Below are 27,120 nucleotides of genomic sequence, written 5' to 3'. Positions count from 1 at the left end.
ATTAAAAGAGTGACTGGGTGTGATCTAGTGTTATCAGGTCACTGATTTAAAAACCACTGCTGTGTTAATTTCATTGAACTCACTTTAGAACATCCCTTTTCATCTAGATGGTCATTGACAGTTTAGATAATTGAATATAAACATTTCATTTTAAACCGATTTGGTAGTATATTGTCATACTTCAAAATAGTTAAATGCATGCATAATTTAACATAAGGTGTGTATTTTAAAATCACTGTCGTATATTAGATTGCCTTTTAAACTCTTTGTTATTTATATTATTTCTTGCATTATCTTTTTTTATATCAACCATTGAACTGTCATAAACAACATTTAAACGTGTGTCATGTAATTTCAATAGATAAATATAGTGTTGTGATGTGAGCTGTTTTAAATTTGTTATATTGTGAATGGAGATAAATTAAGGATACAAATTTCAATTGTCATTTGAGGAAAATAGTGGAAAATATTGTTATTTGTAAATTTGTATAGTCAAAATGGAAACATCAATGGCGAAACTGTACAACGCCCTTCTTTCATTGACTATGTGTTTAATGTATTCATCGACGTCAGGTAATGTTTTGTAAACTTTTTAGAATGTCATATTGTACAGATAACACTGGTTACAAGCAAATTTCCGAGTTTCATCTTTAGGATGTACTAAGGTGAGGTTTGGAATAAGTGTCAAATGTTCGGACCCCTTGGTGTTTTTTCATAGGATACAAGGTAAAATATTTTGACCCATAACACCTATTTATTGTTTAACATAAGACTAATTAGCTCATAAAAGTCATTTGGCAAAATTTAAGAAGATTCTTGATTTTCTTTCTTTTGTTTTGACACCCAAATAATACCAGTGCAATTATAAGGTAAAAGTCAGAGTCATCCTTTTCACGCCATTTTTTATAAATCAAATATCTCGAAAAGGAGCTCCATGACCTATCAATATTTTTGGCTTATTTTGATCCTTAAATAATATTCTTCAAACCTAAAGTATCAATTTCGAATTCTTGATTTATTTAATTTTACCTTAGATCACCTAAGTACATCCTTAATTTCATCAAACTTATGAGGGAAGGGGGAGAATGTATAGATGTTTTAAACTAAAAATGAAAATTCGTTTTCACCGGTCGGAGTGAAATGTGAATAATATGATAATCCTATTAGCCGGACATGCGTTTGATTACCACAAAAAGACTAACAAGTTATGCTCGAATAAAAATGCTGAATAAATTACGAAGTTGAACAGTGTTGAGGAAATACAAATTTGAAAGGTTTTAAACAATATCTATATTTTGGAGGAAGAAAAATCCTTAGTATTACAAACAAATCGTTGTCATCTTATTCAGTTCGCGCAAAACGTTATTTACCATTTTCATGATTTGTATCAAAATAGTTTCTACATTTTATGTAGAAGATAAAGGCAACACTAGTATAACGCCTTTCAAAAGTCATAAACCGATTGAGAGAAGTCAATTTCAGGAAGAATATTCATTTTCATCCTATCTTAAGCCTTTTTTATTTCATTTCAGTTCTTGCTAGATCAGGATATCAATTTATATAATTGTAGTCCCTATCCATCAGATAATTGAATTTTATTCATCTGATCATATGTGGAATATGCTCAAATGATTAAGCACTCATATAGGTACACAGTAAAAGATTAAGTATGCATATAACAAAATGATTAGAATTTGTAAATGAGTTTGATGTTGCAGATGGATATACATTAAAGCAACTTTGCGTTTTTTTAAGTTACAAAAGTTGAAAAACCAAAACATACTTAACATTCCACAAACATTAGAGCAACATGTGATTGAGACGGAGTTTTACGTTACAAAATATACAATGTATAAACAATCATCTATGAAAGAAATTTCCGTTTATCACACTATTTATAATTGTGTTTGTATTAACTTCAGTACTGCGAGAACATACTCACGAAATCGCAGGTCTGTGCATGAATTAAAGTACCTACTCTTATTTTGGCAACTTTTTCAAGTTTTCGTATTGCTATCTGCATTCATGCGATTATAAAGAGCTCAGTTTCCTCTGTTTTTTAAATCTTTGTTTTAAAATAAAATGGCATAGAACAGTGTTTTATTTTAATCAACACCATTGTTCCATGTAAGTTGTATATAGAGTTCAATTCATTGATTCGTCGTTTGGTGAAATTCTTGCACACATACTTGGTGTCGCAATGTTTTTTTACCATTACTAGAAAACGTGACATAACTAGCAGATAATTTTTAAGTCTCAAAAGAGAGGCTAAATATACCAGAGGGACACTGACAGAACCATGGCTAAAATAGAAAAACTAGACTAAAAAGAAAAACAATAGTACAAATAAAACACAACATTAAAAACTCGAACACCACCAAAAAAGGCGACTATATCACGTTCTCCAGTAGGATAAGCATATCATTCTCGTCTCCACATGGGGCACCCGCCGTGTTGCTCATGTTAGTATAAGCTTGTCGAGAGAACCTTATTGAAGTGGAATTTCTTTCTTCTTTAACAGTATTATGATTCATATTCAGGCAATATAAATAAAAGAAGTCATAAAGATATCGACGAGAAATTAACTTAAATTGTAACGATTTCGTATGAAGCAGGATCTGTTTTTCATTTTGAAACACCTGATAAAACCCCGATTCTTAGGGAGTTTTAAGCTGCTCAGTCACCACGTTTTGAGATTGCGTTTTGTATACTTCTGTTGTTTTTGGTCTTTTTGTTAGATTCTTTCAATTTATGAATTTGAATGTCTATTAGGAATATTTCGTTCATTTTCGCCATTTATCATGGCGTTTTCATTTTATTTAAAAATTAAGAATTTGAATTTCCATTTCGTCTCTCTTTCATATGCATGCATAAAACAATAAAAGCATTATAGAGATCAAAATAATGCCTCACATGTAGTTGACATCAGGCTGATGTTTTAAGCAATCACATGATCTACTTTTTTCAAGTCCTTGGATTCTATGTTGTCTTATCTTTACATTCTGTATTTTCAGATGCCGCGTGTTCTTTGCCCGATGAATTAAAGTCATCAACATGGGAATATAATTACACACAAATTATAGACAGTTCAGAACAGTCAGCGACTATCTCCATCGGAACAAATACGATGCAGACCTCCGTCATCTATGACGTTCAGGGGACAAAACTTAGCCGTTGGACTTGCATCAATAGTTTAAACATCTCTAACACGCAGGATGTTGTGGTTTTCAAGTAAATATATATAAATATAGATTTATTTTGGTGAAGAAACTTTTTCTACAAAAATGTGGAATGTAATTTGGTTGTGAGATTTACGTCTGTGTGACAGCAATCCAACAACAAAAGCAAACAACAAACAACCAAAGAGCAACATGCACGTCTATGGTTATACAAATGCATGTAAATGCTTTGTGTAAATGCATGACCACACTTTTTAACTCTTTTCATCGGATCAAGCATCCTATTTTGATGTTGTTTGAAAAAGATAATAAGAAAAGAAATGAATGTTATAGAATTACAGGTATTCAAATAGTTATCCATGACAAAACTAAATTACTCATTTCTAGAGAATAAAATACATTTGTTTTCAACCCAAAAGTCAGTTTCTTAAAAGGACTAATATTCTAATGACGTAAAAAAAGGCTTTCTCTTGTGCAGAATTCTCAATAGTATTCCTATGCAAACACCTGTGCAAAGGTCATGCAACATTGAAATCAAATTGATATAATTTTTTTAATGAAGGTATGATTTTATCGTTTGACAAAATGAAGAAAAGGATTGCAATATATTTCCCAAATAACTCGCATTAACCCACACACAATAATTCCCTTTCCTTTGGTTCATTCCACTTACTGCGCGATTAAAATACATCGAAAAACAATCGTTCAACTTATACAAAATCAGATTGAATGTCAAAGCAATCACGAGAAAGGAATATGAGCATGTTTTGTCCTAAATTTGTGAAATTTTTTGTTGGGCCTGCGAAAAAAAACAACTTCTCTTTATAACATGTATAAGATATTTAACAACTTAATTACACACGAGGTAACTGTTGAGTCTGATTTATTTCTCCATACCCTCTAAAACATATAATAGCGAATGATAATGCACCATTTAACAACAAATAACGTCGGTCATGACCTGCCTCGGGCACTGGCAAGACATTTGTAAGCTGGCTTTTTAGCACCCAACTGTCATGTTGCAAGCATGTTAATAGTCAGATAGGCCATACGAAATGGAGAAAAATCGACTTAGAGAGGTAGACAGTATTACTGAGGTCAAGATGGATACATAACCAACAAATTAAAATATCTAAAAACATCTACGTAATCAGAAGTAAATCAAACTTGAAACAATGTCTAAATCGCTTATTATTTCCTTTTGTAATTTTTGAAAATAAAAAAGGAGTCTTATGAACTTCTCCTATGTAATTACTATAGTGACCAACTTTAACATATATTTATCAATTCAAATCAAAGTTTCTTTTGTTACCTATTTTGACATCGGACTTTCACTTCTTTTAAACTAACTTTTACTGTGTGTATTGTTACTTGTTTGTTTATTTGACATTAGCTAGAGGTATAGGGGAGGGTTGATATCCAAAACATGTTTAACAACGCCGCATGTTTTTGCCTGACACAGGTCTAGAGCCTGACTTTTGTAAGTCTTCAAATTGTATGATTTCGGGTGGGTTATCATTTCGAGCAACGAATACCCATTGGTGGCATTCGGCTGTTATCTGCTCTTTTGTCGGGTTGTTGTCTATTTGACACATTCCCCATCTACATTTTAAATTTTATTTTTAGCTTTCATAATATATTTCAGAAGTGACACCAGCTTTACAATTGGACCTTCAAGCCCTAGCAGATGGCTTTACCTTTGTATGAAAATCACAAAAGTAACCGACGATTTATTTTACTTTCATCTTTTGTCAGGTATTTACATTTCTGAATTATATTAGTTTAAAGAAAACATGGAAACAAATACGACATACAAAATAAACATATTTAAAAAAAAACTTGTTATATATGTAAAGTGCACATACATGTAATCCAGGCCCCATTCACTAGTCCACCGGAAGCATATCGGCAGCAGAAAGTATATTAGTATTTTGACGAAAAAAGTGTTTTAATGAAACAAAGTTTTTTATTCTTTGTTAAAATTGGCATTTCAAACAGTCCGAGTTGACTTTAGAATAATGAATAAAGAATTGAAAAATAAATAAAAAATAAATAAACCTAGACTAATTTTTTCAATTATGTATACAAAAATATAATAAATCAATGTAAAATACAACATTAAACATTCAATATTCATTTATATTATTCAAATCTTCTTTCGATACTGTGTCTGAGTTCTCATTATAGATGGTTCGAGTTGACTTATGGACGGCTCGAGTTGTCTTCAACGACGGTCCATGTTGCATGATTAGTCGTCCCGATATGATTCGGTCTGGCTTTTCTTCTGACCTACATGTAGTTGTCCCGCATTCATAAGTATAAACAAAACAATAACCAAATACATAAAAACATATACATACACATACGGTATATTAGGAACACTAACTAAGAAAGAGAAAGACTTAAGTAGACAGTTCGAGAAAGTACAGAACGATAACACCGTGAATGAAAATGAGGAATGTGTCAAAAAGACAACAACCCGACCACAGAGCAGATAACAGCGAAAGCCACCAAAAGGGTCTTCAATGCAGCGACAAATTCCGGCACCGGGTTATAAAAACTGTTCGAATAAGAATATTGTTTTTTTTGTTCCAACATTGTTTTTAATTTAAGATGTTTTCAATGAAGTAACTCCGACAGAAAGAGTGTTTGCGCCAGACAGTAGTGCTCCAAGTCATAACGCACCAACGTGTAGCACCTTCTGTCAATACACAAGCTCACCGAAAATACGCGCATTGAGAAAACAAGGTAACATATTTTCTAATGGTTGTGTTTATGAATTTTGTCCTTTCGTTTAAAACATTGTGAAATAGGAATATTATGTAAGTCAGAACGTCCTTCCGTATGTCTAATGAATATGATATATAGTCTATTTATCTTGAATTTGTAGTCAAATCAATTTGACACATTTACTGAAAAAATAAAAATCTTCAGAAAAACGAAACATTAGAACTCAATCCAGATTTAACAAAGTAAAAGGAGGTTAAAGCAAAAAGATAAATTCGTTAGATAGAATATGTACTTTGTGTTTTTGTTAGATATAATCGGTGACACGACTGTATTGTCGGCGTTCTGTCTTATTTTTTTCATAAGCTAGATTTTTATTTAATACATTGATATATTTGTTTATTACACTTTATGAATCACATGTGTTCGAAGCGATGTTTTGTATTGACGTTCATCAGGAAATTAGCCTAAAATCTTCAAACACTTTTCTAAATTGACCACCTCATATTGGATACTAGTAGTCTCCTTTTTGGTATCCTTGAATGTATGGTAAAAGCAGAATCAGTTGATTGGTTATTAAACATACATATTAACGAATAATATAAAAAAAAAAGAAGATTACCATACCAACGAGACATTTGTCCTTCAATATGAAATGGATCAGGATTTTGATAAATATTTGTCACTGCATAGTTTTCAGCAATGTCCGAAACACATACCGAATAGAAAATATACATGTTTTGGCAAAACATGATGAAAAACAAGTAAGGCATCATAAGTTCCAAACAGAAAACAAACTCCCTAGTGTATGCTGATAACTACAAACCAAGAAGAAATAAAACATAGAATTTTCAATTAAATCTTTGAAAGACGAGACAATGACCTAAAAAAAATGGTAGACTTCATGCAATGTCATTATTTAAAACCTTTTTGTTTCTATTATAAAACATTTAACTGTCATTCTAATGAAACAACGTTTGTAACGTTCATTTTGATTGGATTACGTCACTTATTTACATGGCATCAATTGACAATTGATGCTATGGGACGTACGCGCAAGCGCAGACGGCTTATGACAGATTTTAAATACATGTTTTAACGTTGTTTTCTGTCAGTTTCATTAGAATGGAGATAACAATATTGTATAATAAGCTCCGACGGCATCAATTGGGGATTTGATGGTCGCAAATACCCGTTTACTGTCTCCGCTAACGCGTCGCCAGTAAACTTAATTTGCGACCATCAAATCCCCAATTGATGCCGTCGGAGCTGAAAATACAATACAGTTATCTCCTAATTCAAGGGTGCAAAACTCTAATAATTGATATGTATCATTTACCTTTATTCAGGCACCAATGATGTTTTGCCAAATGATGCTTCCTTGTGTGAACCATGTGACAGCGCCTGTGACGTGGGTATGCTATTTTCTGGAGCTCCATTCAAAATTAAATTTCCAATGCACTATAACGTGTATTAAAGAAATTGAACATGTCCGATGTTTACTTAGTATAGTATAAGGGAAAATTTTGAATATTTTGCTCATAAAAATACAAAATGCAACCATAGTCAGAGATGTTTAATAAAAAAGTTGCAAAAAGACATGTTTGATGCTTTAAATTATTTTGTTTGTATCATTTGTTCCGATAAATTCCCGCATAACAGTTGCAATTGTCTGTTTGTTATACTATTTCTTTATACTGCTATGTTTAAGATAATTGTTAAATATGCTTTCAGCAATATGCTTACACCAGCAAAACGTTTTTTGAACTTTTCACATGGATCAATAGCTAAATTTTCAATGAAACAACTCTATACAAGAGACCAGATGACACAGAAATTGACTATGGGTCACCGTACGGCCTTCAAAATAAGCAAAGCCTATATCGCATAGTCAGCTATAAAAGGCCTCGACATGACAGATGTTAAACTATTCAAACGGTAATCTAACAGCAAAGTTTATGTAAAAATGAAATAAACGGGGAAAAAATATGTAACATAGCAACAAACGACAACCACTGAGTTACAGGATCTTGACTTGGGAAAGGCACATACATACAGAATATGGCGGGGTTAAACATATTAACGGGATCAACTTTATTTACTTTAAAAAATCTTCTTCCTTGAAACTGCTGAATCAATTTCAGCCAAACTTGGGCTGAATGAGTTTCAGAGTATGTAGTATAAATTTATATTGCATTTCCTTGTACTCAGAAAAATAGCCACTATTGTTGAAATAGGGGAACAATGCAATCTTTTGGGTGGCTTTTGAAGAAAAGATGACAGATACAAATAACATTTAAATGGCATTTTTAATCCACTCATTCATGATCAAAGATAAAGCAAAACATTACAGGTGAGCGATTCAGGCTCTTGAGAGTATCTTGTTATATTGTATATTAATCACATATCATGTTAAGAAATATAACTTGCATCTTCTATGTTAGCGGTGACATGTGACTTCCCGGACACAGTGCCTCATACAACGAATGTAACAAGCGGTAACGAACAAGGTGATACCATAACGTTTTCCTGTTCTGTTGGCTATAACAAAAATACTGGAGATGAAGTGCGTACTTGTAAATCTGATGGTAAATGGGACGGATCTCCTATTGTCTGTTGTGAGTGTCAAATGCATAAATAAAAATTAAATGATCCTAGTACATTAGTCCGTGTGGTTTTACAGGTTTTACAAATTTTTAAAGCAAATTCAAAGTCGTCGCATTGATATTGCAAGAATAGTCATTATAGTCTTTTAAACACTGACTGGTGTCGTTGTCGATTCCAAAAATAAATGATTACGTTTAACACACAAAGAGTTTTAAACGATCATGAGAATCATTTTGACGATTACAACACATATAAGAAAATTTATCTTTCTGGTGTACTCATCTGGACCACTAGTGCTGGTAAATATCTGTAAAATAAGCATCATTGTAGATTACGCAACATATAATTGTTTGTCATGCCCCACCTACGATAGAAGATGGGAATTATGTTTTCTGGTCTGTGCTTCCGTTCGTTCGTTCGTCCGTCCCTTCGTCCGTCTGTGCGTCCGTTCAGGTGAAAGTTTTTGGTCAAGGTAGTTTTTGATGAAGATGAAGTCCAATAAACTTGAAACTTAGTACACTTGTTGCTTATGATAAGATCGTTCTAATTTTAATGCCAAATTAGATTATTACTCAATTTCACGGTGCATGGAACATGATAAAAGGATAGTGCGAGTGGGGCATCCGTGTACTTTGGACACATTCTTGTTTTTTATATGATATTAAACACGTGAAAAGTAGTTTGAGAATGGAAACGGGGAGTTTGTCAAAAAGACAACGACCCGACTATTTGATTGTCTGAGCTTTTTTGTAACTATATGTGGAACTTTGAATGATACTGTCGTTCTTTATGTATAGCATTGTGATTGTGTATGTGGAGAAGATACAAAAACACAAATTCTTTAAACATTACTACTACTTTAGTGTAAAGGTGTTGGTACCGTACAGTGTTGTGTTTTTTTTTTTTTTTTTAAGTATGTTAAATACAATGTACATATCGTTTCAATTTTATTATCTCATAATTTTTTGACCTAGCTGTTACAGAGAGTTTATCAAAAATTTGAAGCAATTTTTTCAACAAAGTATGGAAAAGAGGAAAATATGCTTGGAACGCAGTAACGTCAACTTTCATCATATTAATCTGTATAGCTAGAATAAATGTATCTGATCAGTCTTATTATCATTAAAGCTCCAGTAAAATGCCCCAATCCTTCTGCAGTTGTCTCTGTCACAATATTGGTACAAACTGGTTCAAATTATCTGGACACGATTACATACCAGTGCATTACTGGCCATGAACTATCATCTGGTAATTTAGTACGGACGTGTAAAGAGGGTAAACTTTGGGATGGAAGCCCTCCTGTTTGCAGTAAGTTCTCTTATACATGTGATAGAACCCGTTTGGTGATAAACGATATTGATATTTTAAGTGTTACAACATTTTCATTTTTCTCGTTATATTTTAATACTTAATTGTGGGTCAGTTTTCTAAAATAAGATTTGTTTCTTCTATTTTTTGTTGGACTAATATATCGAGTGTTTTGGGGGTTTTCTTATTCGTGTACAATGTTTTTAAATGCCAAGTAACGTATTGAATAAGCGTCTATCCCGCTATGCAGAGAATACATTGCAATGCATCCTACAGTCACGAAGGTAACCCCAAGAAAGATCAAATGTACCGTTCTATACTGTATAAGGTATAACAACCAACCAAAGAAATACATAAAACATGTGCGCTCACGCACGACAGAACGTCTATAATTATTGTGTGTTGACAAGACTCTACTGGACTTCATATTTTTTCATATCATTTCAAGTACTAAAATAAATGAAAGTTCGTTTTTATCCAAATTTGAAACGAAACTTATGTATTATAATTAAAAAGTACAAAATTACAAAGTAACCTTTAAAGTCTTTATTTATTTTTTTTGTTGCAATATTCTTTGCAAACTTAATATCACATAAAAAATCATTTTGTCATTTGTATATTATGAAGCGTGTCATATGGTTATGATAAGTAAGCATTTCCACGTCATATAAGCAGTTACAAATAAAACTAACTCTGTTAATAATTAGAATTACGAAATCAATTACAGTTGTCAATAGATAAAGTGCACTAAAGTATAATATAGAACACATTACCATTTTGTATTGTTGTAAAAATAACTAGTCTTAATCTTGTAGTAAAGGTCACATGCGCAAGTCCTTCCTCAGTTGCCTTTGCTACAATATCTTCACAGACGGGTTCCAAGTATCTTGATACCATACGATACACATGTAATACCGGTTATGAACTCTCCTCTGGTATTTTGGTTCGGACCTGTAAGGCGGATAAAACTTGGAATGAAAGTCCTGTTTGCTGTAAGTATCTTACATAGAAAGTTATCGGTCATTGCTCTCATTGCTTCAATTGAGAGAAAACAAGGATCGATAACTGTGCATAGGAAATGGATGTAAGCACATGTAGTGAACTATAGTGTTCGTAATAGGAATATGTTACGAAATATCGTGAATCACTGCCCTATCAGATATATGCATATCCCTATTGACTCACACTATTTATATATCTATATGAAGATATTACAGGACAGTTATTCGTTTGAAGAAACAACCCGGACGATATCAAGTTTGAATAAAATGTGCTTAATAATGAATAGAATATATAATAAAATGTGTAATATCATATTTATCCCAATTAAAATGCAAACTACGTAACAATTTGTTAAAAAAAAAATTAAATCAGAGGATAATAGTTGTTGCCTTTAGTTTGTTGTGGGTTTTTTTTTTTTTTTTGTACAATTTTCCATTTTTATAATTCTTATTTTTTTTTAATTCATATTGACAGGGGAAAGAGAGAACAAACTATTATTCGAAATACATTCCTTTCAAATTGTCGAATTATCATTTGCAATTCCACCGTAAAAAAAAACATGAAACGAGAGAAAAAATAGCACCTCTCTTTTATAAAGTTGAAATAATAAAAAAAAACATAACCAAGAGACTAGTGTTTTCCACATACGGATGTTGTGTTTCTAGTTTGTTGGGCATGAAAAGAATATCCAACTATGATCTGATCGGTAAAATGGAATACAATTTCTTGCAAATTTTTGCTGAATATAATATTTTGAGACGACGGTATAATAAGTTGTTAGTAGTTATAATAAGTCAGATAATGCACATTTTAAGATTTTTAAAGTCGTAAAGCACACCGTTGGCTTTTATATGACAAGAAAAAACTAAAAATATTCATGCCATCTTAACATTTTATTCAATGTATCTGGACGTACCAAACTGATACAGTACAACATATGTTTTTGATCTTCAGTGTTGTACAACTTTGTACTTTTTTCACTTTCGATCTTTTATATCTGGGCGTCACTTGTAAGTCTTGTGTGGACAAGGCGCGTTTTTGGCGTATTGAATTTTAAACCTGATGCTTTTTGTTATCTATTAATCATGTTTTTCTTTGTCTAATATGTTCTATTAATTTGTATTGTAGTCCTGTAATATTATGTTGTCATTTCAATGTTATATTTAACTTTGCCATTAAAGTGCGAGGTTTGGCATGCCACAAAACCAGGTTCAACCCACCACTTTTATTCCCCTTTAAAAGTGTCCTGTACCAAGTCAGGAAGATGGCCATTGTTATATTATTGTTCGTTTCTGTGTGTGTTGCATTTTAACGTTGAGTCGTTTGTGTTTTCTCTTATTTTTGAGAAATTGAGATAAGACGTGGCACGGTACTTGTCTATCCCAAATTCATGTATTTGGTTTTCATGTTATATTTGTTATTCTCGTGGTGTTTTGTCTGATGCTTGGTCCGTTTCTGTGTGTGTTACGTTTCGGTGTTATGTCGTTGTTCTCCTCTTATATTTAATGCGTTTCCCTCGGTTTTAGTTTGTTACCCCGATTTTGTTTTTTGTCCATGGATTTATGAGTTTTGAACAGCGGTATACTACTGTTGCCTTTATTTGTCTCTGGAAAACATTGAAAAAGGTTTATTTTGTCAAATTGATATAGTAGCGAGGAAAATCAAATATTACTAAGTTTTATAAGAGCAAGAAAGTGAGTGCATTATTTTTCACATTATGTATCCAATGTTATTCTTGTCACATGTTCATTCGGAATATGTATAAGATACACCAATCAATAGATTTTGTCCAATGTCTTTGAAGGTATATGAATAAGTCTGACAAAACCATAGCCGCGTCGACAATTCGTACACAATTTATACACGGATAACAACTAATTTGCTTTATGTTACTATTTGACATATTTGCACTACAATAATATTAAGTAAGTTGCAATGCATGGACTTTGATAGTTTGTTCTGATGATGTACTGTTACACCACTTTCTTTGGTAAGGAAAATCAGGAGGAGCCTGTAATCCAGTGGTTGTCGTTTGTTGCTATGTAACATATTCGTTTTTTGTTCATTATTTTGTACATAAGTTAGGTTGGTTTTTTCATTTGAATTGTTTTACATTTGTCATTCCTGGGCCTTTTATATCTGATTATCGGTATAGGTTTTGTTCATTGCTGAAGGCCGTACAGGGAGGGACCTATAGTTGTTAATTTTTGTGTCCTTTAGTCTCATGACTTGAGTTGTCTCATTGGCTAAATACCACATATTTTTATTTTGATATGGAAACAAAATAGCAATGACACTATAAGTTAACTCGATAGGATTTATAATTTATTATCAAGGGATAATTACGTAACAAAAGACATAATGGAACAAAAGGGTTGGCAGGGCGGCTAAAGAATTACGTTTCTTCCGTGACTTCTCTTTTGCTGGCAGTTAATCCATTTCGTAAATAGATGCCCGTTTCCTTATGCAAAAGGTATAAATACACGTCTTCTAAGAATTGCGACATAAAATTCGCCAAAAGGGTTAATTGTGTCTTACACACTTTCCACGAAAACAAACCTTTGTATTATATCTCTTGCAGTTCTGTAGTAAGCCTGTTGCAAGGCAAAATGTATTTTGCTATCAAACATGCCATCATTCCTGAGTGGCAGTCAAAATTTCACGCCCTTCATTACGTTCGTTCTATCTTGCAAATCCACCTTTTGTGTTAATTGTTAATTTTTTTCCTCGATTTGAAATACTTGCCACTGGACGTAATTCATTCATTAATCAATCAAATAAAGACAAATTGTTATAATATAGCAATCTTATCATTGTAGCAAAAGTTACATGTCAAAATCCTTCTGCAGCTTCATTTGCCTCATTAGAAACACAGACGGGTTCAAAATATCTTGATATGATAACATACAAATGTAATACCGGTTATGAATTAGCATCCGGTAATTTGGTTCGTAAATGCAAGGAGGATAAACTTTGGGATGGAAGCCCTCCGGTTTGTAGTGAGTATGCAATATATTAAACAACCAATACTAATTCTCTAAAGATCGGAACAGGTAGTTTTTTATAGAACTCGGTGATGTGAGTGATATGTGATAATCAGATACATTCATTGTGGATGAAATTTCAAAACAGTTCAAATCTTTCTAGAAAAAAAATATTTTCTTATTTTCATCACTTGTTAAACACAAAATAAGTCACATCTCGATTGAGGTATCTGACCACCCGTAATAAACTATATATGAATATTATGTGTAATGTTATTTTTCTTTGGTATAATATGTTATACGTCTTGTCTTTCTTTTTTTCAAAATTATAGATATCTGCACTGATTGTTTTATTTAAAGTGCATACTTAAAAACTCTTTAAATATGCAATTGCAATGCATCCTACAGTTATGAAGGTAACAACAAGAAAGATCAAATGCACCGTTTTATACCGTATAAGGTATAACCAACAGCAGAAAAAATACATAACACATGTGCGCTCACGTACGACATAACGTCTATAATTATTGTTTGTTGACAATAAAATTGAGAATGGAAATGGGGAATGTGTCAAAGAGACAACAACCCGACCATAGAAAAAACAACAGCAGAAGGTCACCAACAGGTCTTCAATGTAGCGAGAAATTCCCGCACCCGAAGGCGTCCTTCAGCTGGCCCCTAAACAAATATATACTAGTTTAGTGATAATGAACGCCATACTAATTTCCAAATTGTACACAAGAAAATAAAATTAAAATAATACAAGACTAACAAAGGCCAGAGGCTCCTGACTTTGGACAGACGCAGAAATGCGGCGTGGTTAAACATGTTTATGAGATCTCAACACTGCCCCTATACCTCTAGCCAATGTAGAAAAGTAAACGCATAACAATACGCACATTTAAAATTCAGTTCAAGAGAAGTCCGAGTCTGATGATGTCAGAAGATGTAAACAAAGAAAATAAAAAATAACACTTTACTGGAAGTCATATTTCTTTCATTTCATTTCAAGTACAAAAATAAATGAAAGTTCGTTTTTAGCCCAATTTGAAACGAAACTTATGTATTATTATTGATAATTACAAACCTTTAAAGTCTTTATTTATTACTTTTAATTGATGGAATATTGTTTGCAAACTTAATGTCACATAAAAATTCAGTTTGTCATTTGTATATTATGAAGCTCGTCATATGGTAATCATAAGTAAGCATTTCAAGACATATACGCGGTTACGAATAAAACTAACTCTGAATAAATAGAACTACGAAATCAAATTATTATAGTTGTATAGATGTCGTTTTGCATAATAATATGTTAATCTAGAACATAATACCATTTTGTATTGTTGTAAAACTAACTAGTCTTAATCTTGTAGTAAAAGTCACATGTGCAAGTCCTTCCTCAGTTGCCTTTGCTACAATATCTTCACAGACAGGTTCCAAGTATCTTGATACCATACGATACATATGTAATACAGGTTATGAACTCACCTCTGGTATTATGGTTCGGACCTGTAAGGCGGATAAAACTTGGGATGAAAGTCCTGTTTGTTGTAAGTACCTATCTTACATGGAGAGTTATCGGTCATTGCTCTCTTTCAATTGAGAGAAAACAAGGATCGATAACTGTGCACGGGAAATGGATATAAGCACATGTAGTGAACTATAATGTTCGTAATAGGAAGATGTTACGAAATATCGTGAATGACTCACACTATTTATATATCTATATGAAGATATTTCAGGACAGTTATTCGTTTGAAGAAACAACCCGGACGATATCAAGATTGAATAAAATGTGCTTAATAATGAATAGAATATATAATAACATGTGTAATATCATATTTATCCCAATTAAAATGTAAAATACGTAACAATTTGTTAAAAAAAAAATTAAATCAGAGGATAATAGTTGTTGCCTTTAGTTTTTTGTGGGTTTTTTTTGTACAACTTTCCATGTTGTAAATTCTTCAAAAGATTTTAATCAGACAAAAATCATCCATCCATATATTTATTCGATTGAAATTCAAGTATTTAATCAAAAAACATCTTTAACGCACAATTTAACTTCCGACACAAATAATGTGAAGTCCTGTTAATTTATATGAGATAATATTACATAATATTTAATATGATTCTTATTTTTTTTTAATCATATTGACAGGGGGGAGAGAGAGCAAACTATTATCCGAAATACATTCCTTTCAAATTGTCGAATTATCATTTGCAATTCCGCCGTAAAATAAACCATTTAAACGAGAGAAAAAATGGCACCCCTTTTTATAAAGTTGAAATAATAAAAAAATAATTACCAAGCGACTTGTGTGTTTCACATACGGAAATAAAATTTGTGTTTCTAGTTTGTTGGGTATGAAAAGAATATCCAACTATGATCTGATCGGTAAAATGGAATACAATTTCTTGCAAAATTTTGCTGAATATAATATTTTGAGGCGGTATAATAAGTTGTTAGTAGTTATAATAAGTCGGATAATGCGCATTTTAAGATTTTTCATGTCGTAAAGCACACAGGGGGTTTTATATGACAAGAAAAAACTTAAAATATTCATTCCATTTTAACATTTTATTCAATGTATCTGGACGTACCAAACTGATACAGTACAACATATTTTTTGTTACTGGAAAACATTAAAAAAGGTCTTTTTTGTCGAATTGATATAGTTGCGAGGAAAAACAAATATTATTAAGTTTTGTAAGAGCAAGAAAGTGAGTGCATTATTTTTCACATTGTGTATCTAATGTTATTCTTGTCACATATTCATTCAGAATATGTATGATAGATTTTGTCCAATGTCTTTGAAGTTATATGAATAAGTCTGACAAAACGATAGCCGCGTCGACAATTCACACACAATTCATACACAGAGAACAACTAATTTGTTTTATGTTACTATTTGACATATTTGCACCACAATAATACTAAGTAAGTTGCAATGCATGGACTTTTATAGTTTGTTCTTATGCTGTACTGTTACACCACTTTCCTAGGTAAGGAAAATCAGGAGGAGCTTGTAATCCAGTGGTTGTCGTTTGTTGCTATGCAACATATTTGTTTTTCGTTCATTATTTTGTACATAAGTTAGGTTGGTTTTTTCATTTGAATTGTTTTACATTTGTCATTCCGGGGCCTTTTATATGTGATTATCGGTATGGGTTTTGTTCATTGCTGAAGGCCGTACAGGGAGGGACCTATAGTTGTTAATTTGTGTGTCCTTTAGTTTCATGACTTGAGTTTTCTCATTGGCAATAATACCACATATTTTCATTTTTATATAAAACAAAATAACAATGACACTATAATTTAACGCGATACGATTTATAATTTATTATCAAGGGATAATTACATGAACAAACGACATAATGGAACAGAAGGATTGGCTGGGCGGCTTCAGAATTTTGATTTTTTTCCTTAACTTCTCTTTTGCTGGCAGTAAATCCATTTTGTAAATAGATATCTGTTTCTCTATGCAAAAGGTATAAATACACGTGTTCTAAGAATTGAAACGTAAAATTCGACAACCGTGTAAATTATGTTTAATACTCTTTGCATGAAAACAAACCTTTGCAATAGATCTCTTGCATGTCAGCCTGTTGCATGGTAAAATGTCTTTCGCTATTAAACATGCCATCATTAACCTTTTGTGTTGATTGATTTTTTATACGCCCGTCAAAATTTTGATGGGACGTATCATGGTATACAAATGTCCGGTGTCCGTCCGTCTGTCTGTCCGTCAGTCCATCTGTCCGTCTGTCCGTCTGTCTGTCCGGCGTAAACATGTCGCACCGTAACTTAAGAACGACTTATCTAAATTTCATGAAACTTAATATAGTTGTTTCTTATGATGGTCAAATGATCTGTATACTTTTTGGAGAAAATAAGATTTAAAATTTTTGAGTTATGGCACTTTGTAACTAAAACAGGGGTGTGGTTTTTTTTTCACATGTCGCACCGTATCAAAAAAACGATTCTTGATTATGGCTTAAAACTTTAAAAAATTCTTAGTTATATTAATCTTAATATCTGTATACTTTTTGGTGATGATTCAAAAATTTATTTTTGACTTATTGAGTATTTTGTAAAAAAGGGGGAGGGTTTTTTTACATATCGTGCCTTATCTCAAAAACGATTTATGACTATTGCCTAAAACTTTACACATGTCTTTGTTATATTAATCTAAAGATCTGTATACTGTTTGGTGATGATTCAAAATTTCATTTTTGAGTTATTGAGTATTTTGTAAAAAAGGGGTTTTTTTTTTTTTTTACATATTACCGTTTCGCAAAAACAATTTATTATTATTGCTTAAAACTTTACACACTTCTTTGTTATATTAATCTAAAGATCTGTATACTTTTTGGTGATGATTCAAAATTTTTATTTTTGAGTTATTGAGTATTTTGTTAAACAGGGGAGGTTTGTTTACATGTCACACCGTATCTCAAAAATAATTTATGATTTTTGCTTAAAACTTTACACACTTCTTTGTTATATTAATCTAAAGATCTGTATACTTTTTTGATTTTGACTCAAAATTTTATTTTTGTGATATTTAGTTTTTTGTAAAAAAAAAAAGGGTTGGGGGTTTCACATGTCCTGCCGTGTCTAAAAAACAATATATGGTTATTGCTTAAACTTTCTCAAAAACTATTTATGATTATTGCATAAAACTTCCACACAAGACGTCGGGCGTATCATGCGCTCATGGCGCAGCTGTTTATTTTTTCTCGAATTGAAATATTTGCCACTGGACGTACATGTAAATCACTCATTACTCAATCGAACAAAGATAAACTTTTCTTAGATAATATTCTTATCATTGTAGCAAAAGTTACATGTCAAAACCCTTCTGCAGCTTCATTTGCCTCATTAGAAACACAGACGGGTTCAAAATATCTTGATATGATAACATACAAATGTAATACCGGTTATGAACTAGCATCCGGTAATTTGGTTCGTAAATGCAAGGCGGATAAACAATGGGATGGAAACCCTCCGGTTTGTGGTGAGTATGCAATATATATATAGGGAAAACTGTACTATTTATTCTGCCATAGGCGACAATATTAACATTTTCTGAATTTACCACTTTTTATGATAAAAACCTTAATAAAACAGTTATATGTGGTGATAGTACTTTATTATTCTGTTTTTAAAATTGAAGCCAAATAGTATCATGACCAATTCCGACGGAGCTTGTTAATGTTATTCATGCCCACCATCATTTTGCACCAAATTTATCAAATTTTGGAAGTCTTTTCGAATAATTCTCTAGAAAATATTTTAATAGGTTTCAAAATTTATATTGTAAATATACACACTGCAGTTACTCATAGATAAATAAAAAAATATATATATATTGTACCCTTACATTCAATCACAGCGCTACTAATTTGACTTCCTTTGCCTGCCTTGGGTACACAAAAGGCCAACCTAATGCTGAGAAAATGTAAAAGTACCATTTTAGTACCATTTTCCCTATAAACAATAATACTAATTATTTAAAGATCTGAAGATGTTATTTGTATAGCAATCGGTGATGTGAATGATATGACTGTGATCATTATTCATGGTCGATGGCCATTCGGCAATCCTCGGTAGGGTACGGAATCGGCCGAGTTGAGACGAATGGGTCGATGACAATTGAAAACAGATCTTTCCAGAAAAAAATGCTTTCTCATTTTCATCACTTGATATACACAGAATTACTCACATATCGATTGAAGTATCCGAGCACCCCTAATTAACTATATATATAAATATTATGTGTAATGTTATTCTCTTTTTTATTATCATGTTTACCTATGTTCTACGTCTTTTCTTCCTTTTTTTCAAAATTGTAGATGTGTGTACTGATGATTTTATTTATGGTGCATACTTTAATTCTTTAAATATGTTTTTATGTTATTTTGATTTAAATTCCGTCATATGTTTCTTAGTTTAATAGTGGGACACATTTTTTAGGGGTCAACTGAAGCCCGCCTGCGGTTGCATGATTGTCTCGCTATATTAAAAACCCATTGATGACCTCGTTTTCAGTCCTAGCGCCTGTAGACGTGTTGTTGTCACTTGAAGACATTCCTAATTACCATTCTCAATTTTATTAGATATTAATGGGTATTGTTTTTATCTTATGTAGCAAAAGTAACCTGTCAAAACACATGGCCAGTGGCTTTTTCAACTATATCTACCACTGGTAATAAGTATCAGGACACAGTAACATATACGTGTAACACTGGTTATGAACTGACATCTGGTAATTTAGTTCGCACGTGTATGGAAAATAAAAATTGGAGTGGAAATCAACCAGTTTGCAGTAAGTATTATCTGTGAAGTACAAATAAAATAACTTCCTGCACCAAGAAAATATAAGGATTAATAGTATGACTTTACACTATATGATGGTTTTTGAACTTTTTCCGAATTCAGATACCCCTGGACATTTCATTACGTATCAGCTGTTAAGAATACAAATAAAAGTCATAAGTTGCCTTAATTAGTGTTAAGGGTTTGGTTTCCGATCTAGTGTTGTATTATTGCGTATTTATGTTTAGATGTTTCCTTCTGATCATGCGTAACTTTAAAATCGGATCGAATATAAGTTAGGTTGAGTTATTTCAAAATAGCCAAACAAAGCCGCCAAAATAGGACAATGGCAGCAGTAAGGATAAAAACTATTTTTTTTTTTTTTTTTTTGCTGAAGTTATGAAGGATTTATGAAGATGAAGTATTATTCGGTAGAATCGATGACTTTGAGATATATGCATACCGATATATGTACAACTTCTATAATTCAAAAAATTATTAAGATTCATTTATGGATATTTGATTGATAACATATAATAAAACCTCACAATAACTTATCAAAATAATAATTATTTTATAATATGTAGGTTATTTTTTTATTTCAGAGTATTTTTAATTGAGTAAATACACTTTACAATTCATCGACATAAAGTTGTCAATGTATAGTTGTTCCTCTTAAAAAAACTCATCTTAGATGCCAGGATCGAAATTTTGTATCTTAACAGATACAATATATCTGTTCCTGTTGGACCACATATTCCATACCCGTAATTCTCTCCGGAACCGATAATTTGAGTAATGGAACGGACCTAAAATAAAAATAAAAAATAATCGTCCGTTTTCTCATTTGAATAGGTCTGTTATAGCCGATTATATGGTATGGCTTTTCACATTGTCGAATGACGTACGGTTGCATATAATTGCTTACATCCACTTTTTTCGAACTTTGTTTGACAGTTGTTCCATTGACAATCACACCACATCTCTTAATTGTAATATAGAGCGCAGTTATTCTTAATTTTTCAATATATTATATGAAAACAAATACAAGTTTTAGAGAATTTAAGTATTTGTTGTGTTCTAATACATGGTAATGTTTGTTACAGTTGAATCATAAAATGCAAGTATATACATATGTACATGAACGACTTTCTATTACAGATCGATTATTAAATGCATGGCTATAATCAATATTGAATCAATTGCATTGACCAAGTCCGGATATTGAATTGATTCGAGCGATCGAGCGATACTGATGAGTCTCACATGTGCGTCTGTAATCCGAATGTATAATCATCGCATCTAGCATTGTCTATTTTAAGTCTATAGTGAATCTCAATCATTAACAAATTTATATAATAATAAAAGACAATCAATATTTCCTTGTAAATTTTGTAATTAAGATAGAAAAAAACATTTTATCTATTACATGTAGTTAGGTTGGTTTCGTTTCTATCAGTTCTGCTTTAATTCCACTACATGTCTTAGATTTAATCAACCCGTGCAAATAATTTTCTTAAATCTAAAACAATATCAAGTAAATACAACAGGTTCTGTAGTATACCGCTGTTCTAAAGTCATTAATCGATTGTGAGAAAACAACAGAACAACAGAAACACTGACGTGCAACAATATACGCTATCATACTAAGAAACACTGACGTACAACAATATACGCTATCATACTAAGAAACACTGACGTACAACAATATACGCTATCATACTAAGAAACACTGACGTACAACAATATACGCTATCATACTAAGAAACACTGACGTACAACAATATACGTTATCATACTAGTAACACTGACGTACAACAATATACGCTATCATACTAAGAAACACTGACGTACAACAATATACAATATTATACTTAGAACTGAAATATTTGATCACAACTGCCTTATTCCTGACTTTGTTCAGGACATTTAAAAACAAATGGTTCATTTGACCTGGTTTTTATGGCATGTAAACCTCCCGCTTATATGGAAATGTTTAAAAGATATCGCTAATGTCAACCCTTGTTTGTTAGAGAACATGTTGCTAAGTCTTTAATTTTCTATGTGGTGTTTTGATCGTTTTTTTGCCATGATATTGTCTATTTGCAATCGACTTATGAATTCGAAGATCATATTCACATTGCAAACTCCGAAACAGCGGTTACGTATACGTACTCTTTACTACGCTACGTTGACTTAATGATAGTTTAGCGAAGCAACGTCACCACTGTTTCGGAGTTTGATTCACATTGGTATCTCCCGCCTATCTTTTGTAGTTTTATACAAATACTGGACAGGTGTGTTTTTTATACTTTTAGCAATTACCTGTCCAGATCCTGGTGAAAGTGATCATGTTACAAGGCAATTGAATGGAAATAATCCTTCAGAAACCGTAGTGTATATGTGTGACTCCGGATACGATTATTTCTCTGGAAATACGACTAGAGTATGCAGAAGCGATGGTCAATGGTCTGGTGAAAAACTAGTTTGCAGTAAGTGTTTTCAAAAGAAAAATAATAAAGAATGTGCGACCTGTTTCATTTCATGAATCAATGATTTTCTTATGTAATATGGTTCCCTGGGATCTTTCAATTTGACGATGATCTACTGTTTAACGTCCATTGGAATATAAAATAAATATCCAGGAGTAGAACATCTGCATTTGATACGAAAAAAAGGTTGCGGTTGCGCAGTGCTTCTCATCTGATTACGGAAGTGATATGACGTAATAGAATTAAGTATCAGTTGCCGGAACTATATTTAATTATTCATGACGACCTGTTCAACCTGTCTTTGTTTTCATTCTAAAGCCTCGGTCACACCTTACCGAATAGCACGAACGGACGTCTTTACGGATGAAAATAAAAGTTTTCCGTTGACAAAATTGTTATCCGTTGGGAGTCCGTTGATGTACTGACCGAATAAAACGGACGTGTAACGGATGCATAACGGACACACACCGGATATGCAACGAACGAGAAACGGACACGTACCGGACAATACGAATGTCGAACGTACATCCAATGGACGAGTACCGCATAAAACGGACACATAACGGAAGCGTATCGGATAAAACGGATGAACAAGATATACGGAAAAATCAAAGGCGACAATAATAATACATGTAAATCGCATAAATATTCAAAATGTTTCTTTGTAACTGGTTTTGGTCTGTTCTTCAAAATTCCGCCAAAGGGCAGTGTCTGGCCTGAATAAGAACTGCTTGATTGTGAAGACGTGCCTATACTCTAAGATCGATTATGAATAATAAGAATTCATGAACCTTTAGAAATCTGACATACCAATAATTGGCATTCCTGATGCAAAATTTTCAATTGGCATTTATCCGTTTCAGATCCGTTCATCATCCGTTTTATCCGTTATACGTCCGGTAGAAGTCAGTTTCTGATCCGTTCAACATCCGTTTTATCCGTTAAACGTCCGGTAGAAGTCCGTTGGTGAATTTATCTTCCAGACCTCCAACGGATGTAAAACGGACACTTAACGGATACAAAACGGAAACGAAACGGACGAGTACCGTACAAAACGGACGCCTAACGGACGTTTAACGGACATTTTATCCGTTGGACGTCCGTTCAAAGTTTTGAGGTAGCACTCCACAGTTAGAAAATAAAATCAAAAATGAGCCACAAAATGTTTTATCATCTCCTATTCCTGGATTTCTAATACATTAACCTAACTGTTTGTGTTGTACATGTGCATATGTATGTAATCAGTATACTCCATAGATTTGATTTTCAATAGTTAAAAGAGTGAAAATTAATTCCTTTTATGTGTATCCATGGCAACATTCTGCATTTATTTACCATAAAATATTGCAAAAAGGGGGGTGGATATGTCACATATCCCCCCAAAATTTGGATCAAACTAGAATTTCAATGCCTTTGAGTGATACCTTTTTAGAAACTGTTTTCATAAATCTTCCTAATGATCAAATAAAAAATGGGTGTCTTTCGCCTCATTTTTTCGTAAAATCCAATCACAAAGTTCGTGCGATAAAAAGTTGGAAAAAAACATTACAATAATTGCCGGACCAATGTATGGTAGGGACATGCAAATACGGACTGTCATACAGAAAACAGCCTATATTACATACATTACATAATCTTGATGTTCATATAAACCCAATACAAAGGCTATTTTAATACTCAGCTATCCAAAAATGAATTTTATTGCACACTAGCTCTCATATTTGAAAAATCCACAGGGGCCAAAATGCGAAACTACACACCTAACTGTGGAGTGCTACCTTAAGGTGAAATTTTTCCCCTCCTGCCTCAATTTTTGTTATATTTTCTGTGTTCTACTAGCTGTTACGATGAAAATGGTACCTTAGTTTTTAAAATTGGTTCAGTAATAAAGATTTTATGAAGGTTAGCAGTTGATGTTGAAACGCGACAAAAAGTGATTTAAAAATAAATGCTGGATCATAGTGAAAAACTTCAAGTCTGTCTCATTTTTGGGGTAAATTTCTAAAACTTTTCCCATTATGTTATTCAAAATCATAAAATTACCTTAAAAGAGGACAAATTGTACAATTTTTAGGTATTTGAAAGCACTTATAGGTCAATTTTGCTGTAAATAGCATACCTAACCTTGGTTTAGAAGCTCTCAAGCAGGGTATAAATTTCTAGCAGTACTGGCATCATTAAATCTAATTAATGCCAAATTATAATATAAAATCCTACTAAAAATGTTTATTTGACTTACTCGCATTCAAAAATATGAAGCGATACATTCTGAGGATATCATATAAAGCGCAATCTTTGGTTACAATGGCGAAGCTAATGGAGTACAAATTTAAGACCGCAACATGTCTAAGTGCCAAAATGTGTATATTTGGTTGCTAAGGACAGTAAACAATAAAATAAACATAAATTGCATTCCTAGCAGATTTTTAACCTTCAGAACTAAAACAAGAACATTAAAGACTAAAGATTTGGGGTAAATTTTATCCTAAAAAGTGCATTTCTGTGCTTTCTGATGTGCCATAAGGTAGCACTCCACAGTTAGAAAATAAAATCAAAAATGAGCCACAAAATGTTTTATCATCTCCTATTCCTGGATTTCTAATACATTAACCTAACTGTTTGTGTTGTACATGTGCATATGTATGTAATCAGTATACTCCATAGATTTGATTTTCAATAGTTAAAAGAGTGAAAATTAATTCCTTTTATGTGTATCCATGGCAACATTCTGCATTTATTTACCATAAAATATTGCAAAAAGGGGGGTGGATATGTCACATATCCCCCCAAAATTTGGATCAAACTAGAATTTCAATGCCTTTGAGTGATACCTTTTTAGAAACTGTTTTCATAAATCTTCCTAATGATCAAATAAAAAATGGGTGTCTTTCGCCTCATTTTTTCGTAAAATCCAATCACAAAGTTCGTGCGATAAAAAAGTGGAAAAAAACATTACAATAATTGCCGGACCAATGTATGGTAGGGACATGCAAATACGGACTGTCATACAGAAAACAGCCTATATTACATACATTACATAATCTTGATGTTCATATAAACCCAATACAAAGGCTATTTTAATACTCAGCTATCCAAAAATGAATTTTATTGCACACTAGCTCTCATATTTGAAAAATCCACAGGGGCCAAAATGCGAAACTACACACCTAACTGTGGAGTGCTACCTGAACCTCAAAATTTTCCACCGGACAGAACGGACGTCGAAGTATAAAACGTACGCTTAACGGACATGCAACGGATATGGACAGACGTCTAACGGAAAAGAACGGACGTCTAACGGACATGAACGGATTGAAAAAAAAGTTATCCGTAAGGCGTCCGTTCGAGCTAATCCGGTAAGGTGTGACCGAGGCTTAAACAACGACGCATTGGACGACTCAAACAACTTTTTTCTTTTGCAAATGTTGGAAAAAAATATTTCACTTGTTAATATTTTTTGTTTAAAACCTATAAATCATTTTGTTTTATGCCTTTTGTTGATATTTTAGTTCACCATCGGATTGGTTTCACTGACAGATCACATTTTATATAAAATTACTCCGCCAGATATGAGGTCTTTTCAAAGGGGTTATTTTTCCATTGTTTAAATCAAATTGATAACAATAACACAATAAACAACAATTGATCTTTAGGTTGCAGTATGAAGACAATTAATAGTTGAGAGCCTCGCAATTCCCTGTTTCTAAGCCTCATCCTTGTATCCTTGATATGTCAAGGCATTTACACTATAATATTAATTACATGGTGTGTGTTCACATGGTGTGTTAGTGAACACACCATATAACTAATAATATGTATATGTATACAATATATAAATAACACATTTTGGAGTATATCTATTTCTCGTCTTTTTCAGGGGCTTATCTGGCAGTGTCAAATGAACAGAGCAATTATATTATTGCTGGAACTATTAGTGGACTATTGTTGATACTTGCAATCATAGTAATTTTCTTATTTTGTTATTGCATAGTGCGAAAAAAGAAAAATTAAAAATGGAAAAATGGACTACAAATCGTCAAGTGAAATGCATTCCTCCCAAATATTATAATATCCCCCTTATAGGTTGCATTTCTGTAAATATTGACAATGCAATTTCCCATAGGAACTCCTTTTACGGCTAAAACTGTACCACTTTTACTATTCTTATCCTAGAATTGAAAGTTCATATGCACCACAATTTTTTTCAAAGGTCAAAATATAGGGCTGTGCGGCATATTTTCAACGTTTATATGCCCTGAACTTCTCAGAGTTTAAACTTACACTAATTTTCTTAACTACCCCTACCTCGAATGAAAGGTTACCACAGATTTCAATGTAAACAATATGCACGTGTTTATTTACTGGTAACATTCCCAAGTTCTGTCTCTGCGATATGGAACACAGAGAGCATAACTGGGAACCAGTATGTAAACAAAATGAATTTTCTATGAATAAAAGAGGCGTGTTTTGAGAAACAGCTGTATTTACAAAGTGCA

At 32.5% G+C, this 27,120-nt stretch overlaps 1 protein-coding gene across 6 annotated transcripts; it reads left to right on the top strand.

Moving 5' to 3' along the window:
- Positions 1 to 342: 342 nt before the first annotated feature.
- LOC143042293 (CUB and sushi domain-containing protein 3-like) lies at positions 343 to 26,650 on the top strand. Of its 6 annotated transcripts, none has more exons than XM_076214563.1 (14): positions 343 to 380; positions 3,015 to 3,231; positions 4,825 to 4,934; positions 5,793 to 5,927; positions 7,256 to 7,321; positions 8,351 to 8,524; positions 9,642 to 9,821; positions 10,637 to 10,813; positions 13,643 to 13,822; positions 15,184 to 15,360; positions 18,652 to 18,831; positions 19,966 to 20,142; positions 22,451 to 22,624; positions 26,502 to 26,650. In XM_076214563.1, the coding sequence occupies exons 2-14, from the start codon at positions 3,128 to 3,130 to the stop codon at positions 26,633 to 26,635; spliced, it is 1,968 nt and encodes a 655-aa protein (XP_076070678.1). In that variant the 5' UTR covers positions 343 to 380; positions 3,015 to 3,127; the 3' UTR covers positions 26,636 to 26,650. The 6 variants fall into 6 exon arrangements, with proteins under 6 accessions (XP_076070678.1, XP_076070672.1, XP_076070677.1 ...); XM_076214557.1 differs by lacking the exon at positions 343 to 380 and adding an exon at positions 389 to 573; XM_076214562.1 differs by lacking the exon at positions 343 to 380 and adding an exon at positions 389 to 665.
- The last annotated feature ends 470 nt before the right edge of the window (positions 26,651 to 27,120 follow it).

Source organism: Mytilus galloprovincialis, chromosome 8 (genome assembly GCF_965363235.1).
Source record: "Mytilus galloprovincialis chromosome 8, xbMytGall1.hap1.1, whole genome shotgun sequence".
NCBI lineage: Eukaryota > Metazoa > Mollusca > Bivalvia > Mytilida > Mytilidae > Mytilus > Mytilus galloprovincialis.
This window is presented reverse-complemented; position numbering and strand designations above follow the sequence as displayed.

Coding starts and splice junctions, on each gene's coding strand:
- LOC143042293 (XM_076214557.1), top strand. CDS start 498: ATGGAAACATCAATGGCGAAACTGTACAACGCCCTTCTTTCATTGACT. Junction 3,232..4,824: donor CAGGATGTTGTGGTTTTCAA/GTAAATATATAT, acceptor AATATATTTCAG/AAGTGACACCAGCTTTACAA. Junction 22,625..26,501: donor TGGTGAAAAACTAGTTTGCA/GTAAGTGTTTTC, acceptor CGTCTTTTTCAG/GGGCTTATCTGGCAGTGTCA.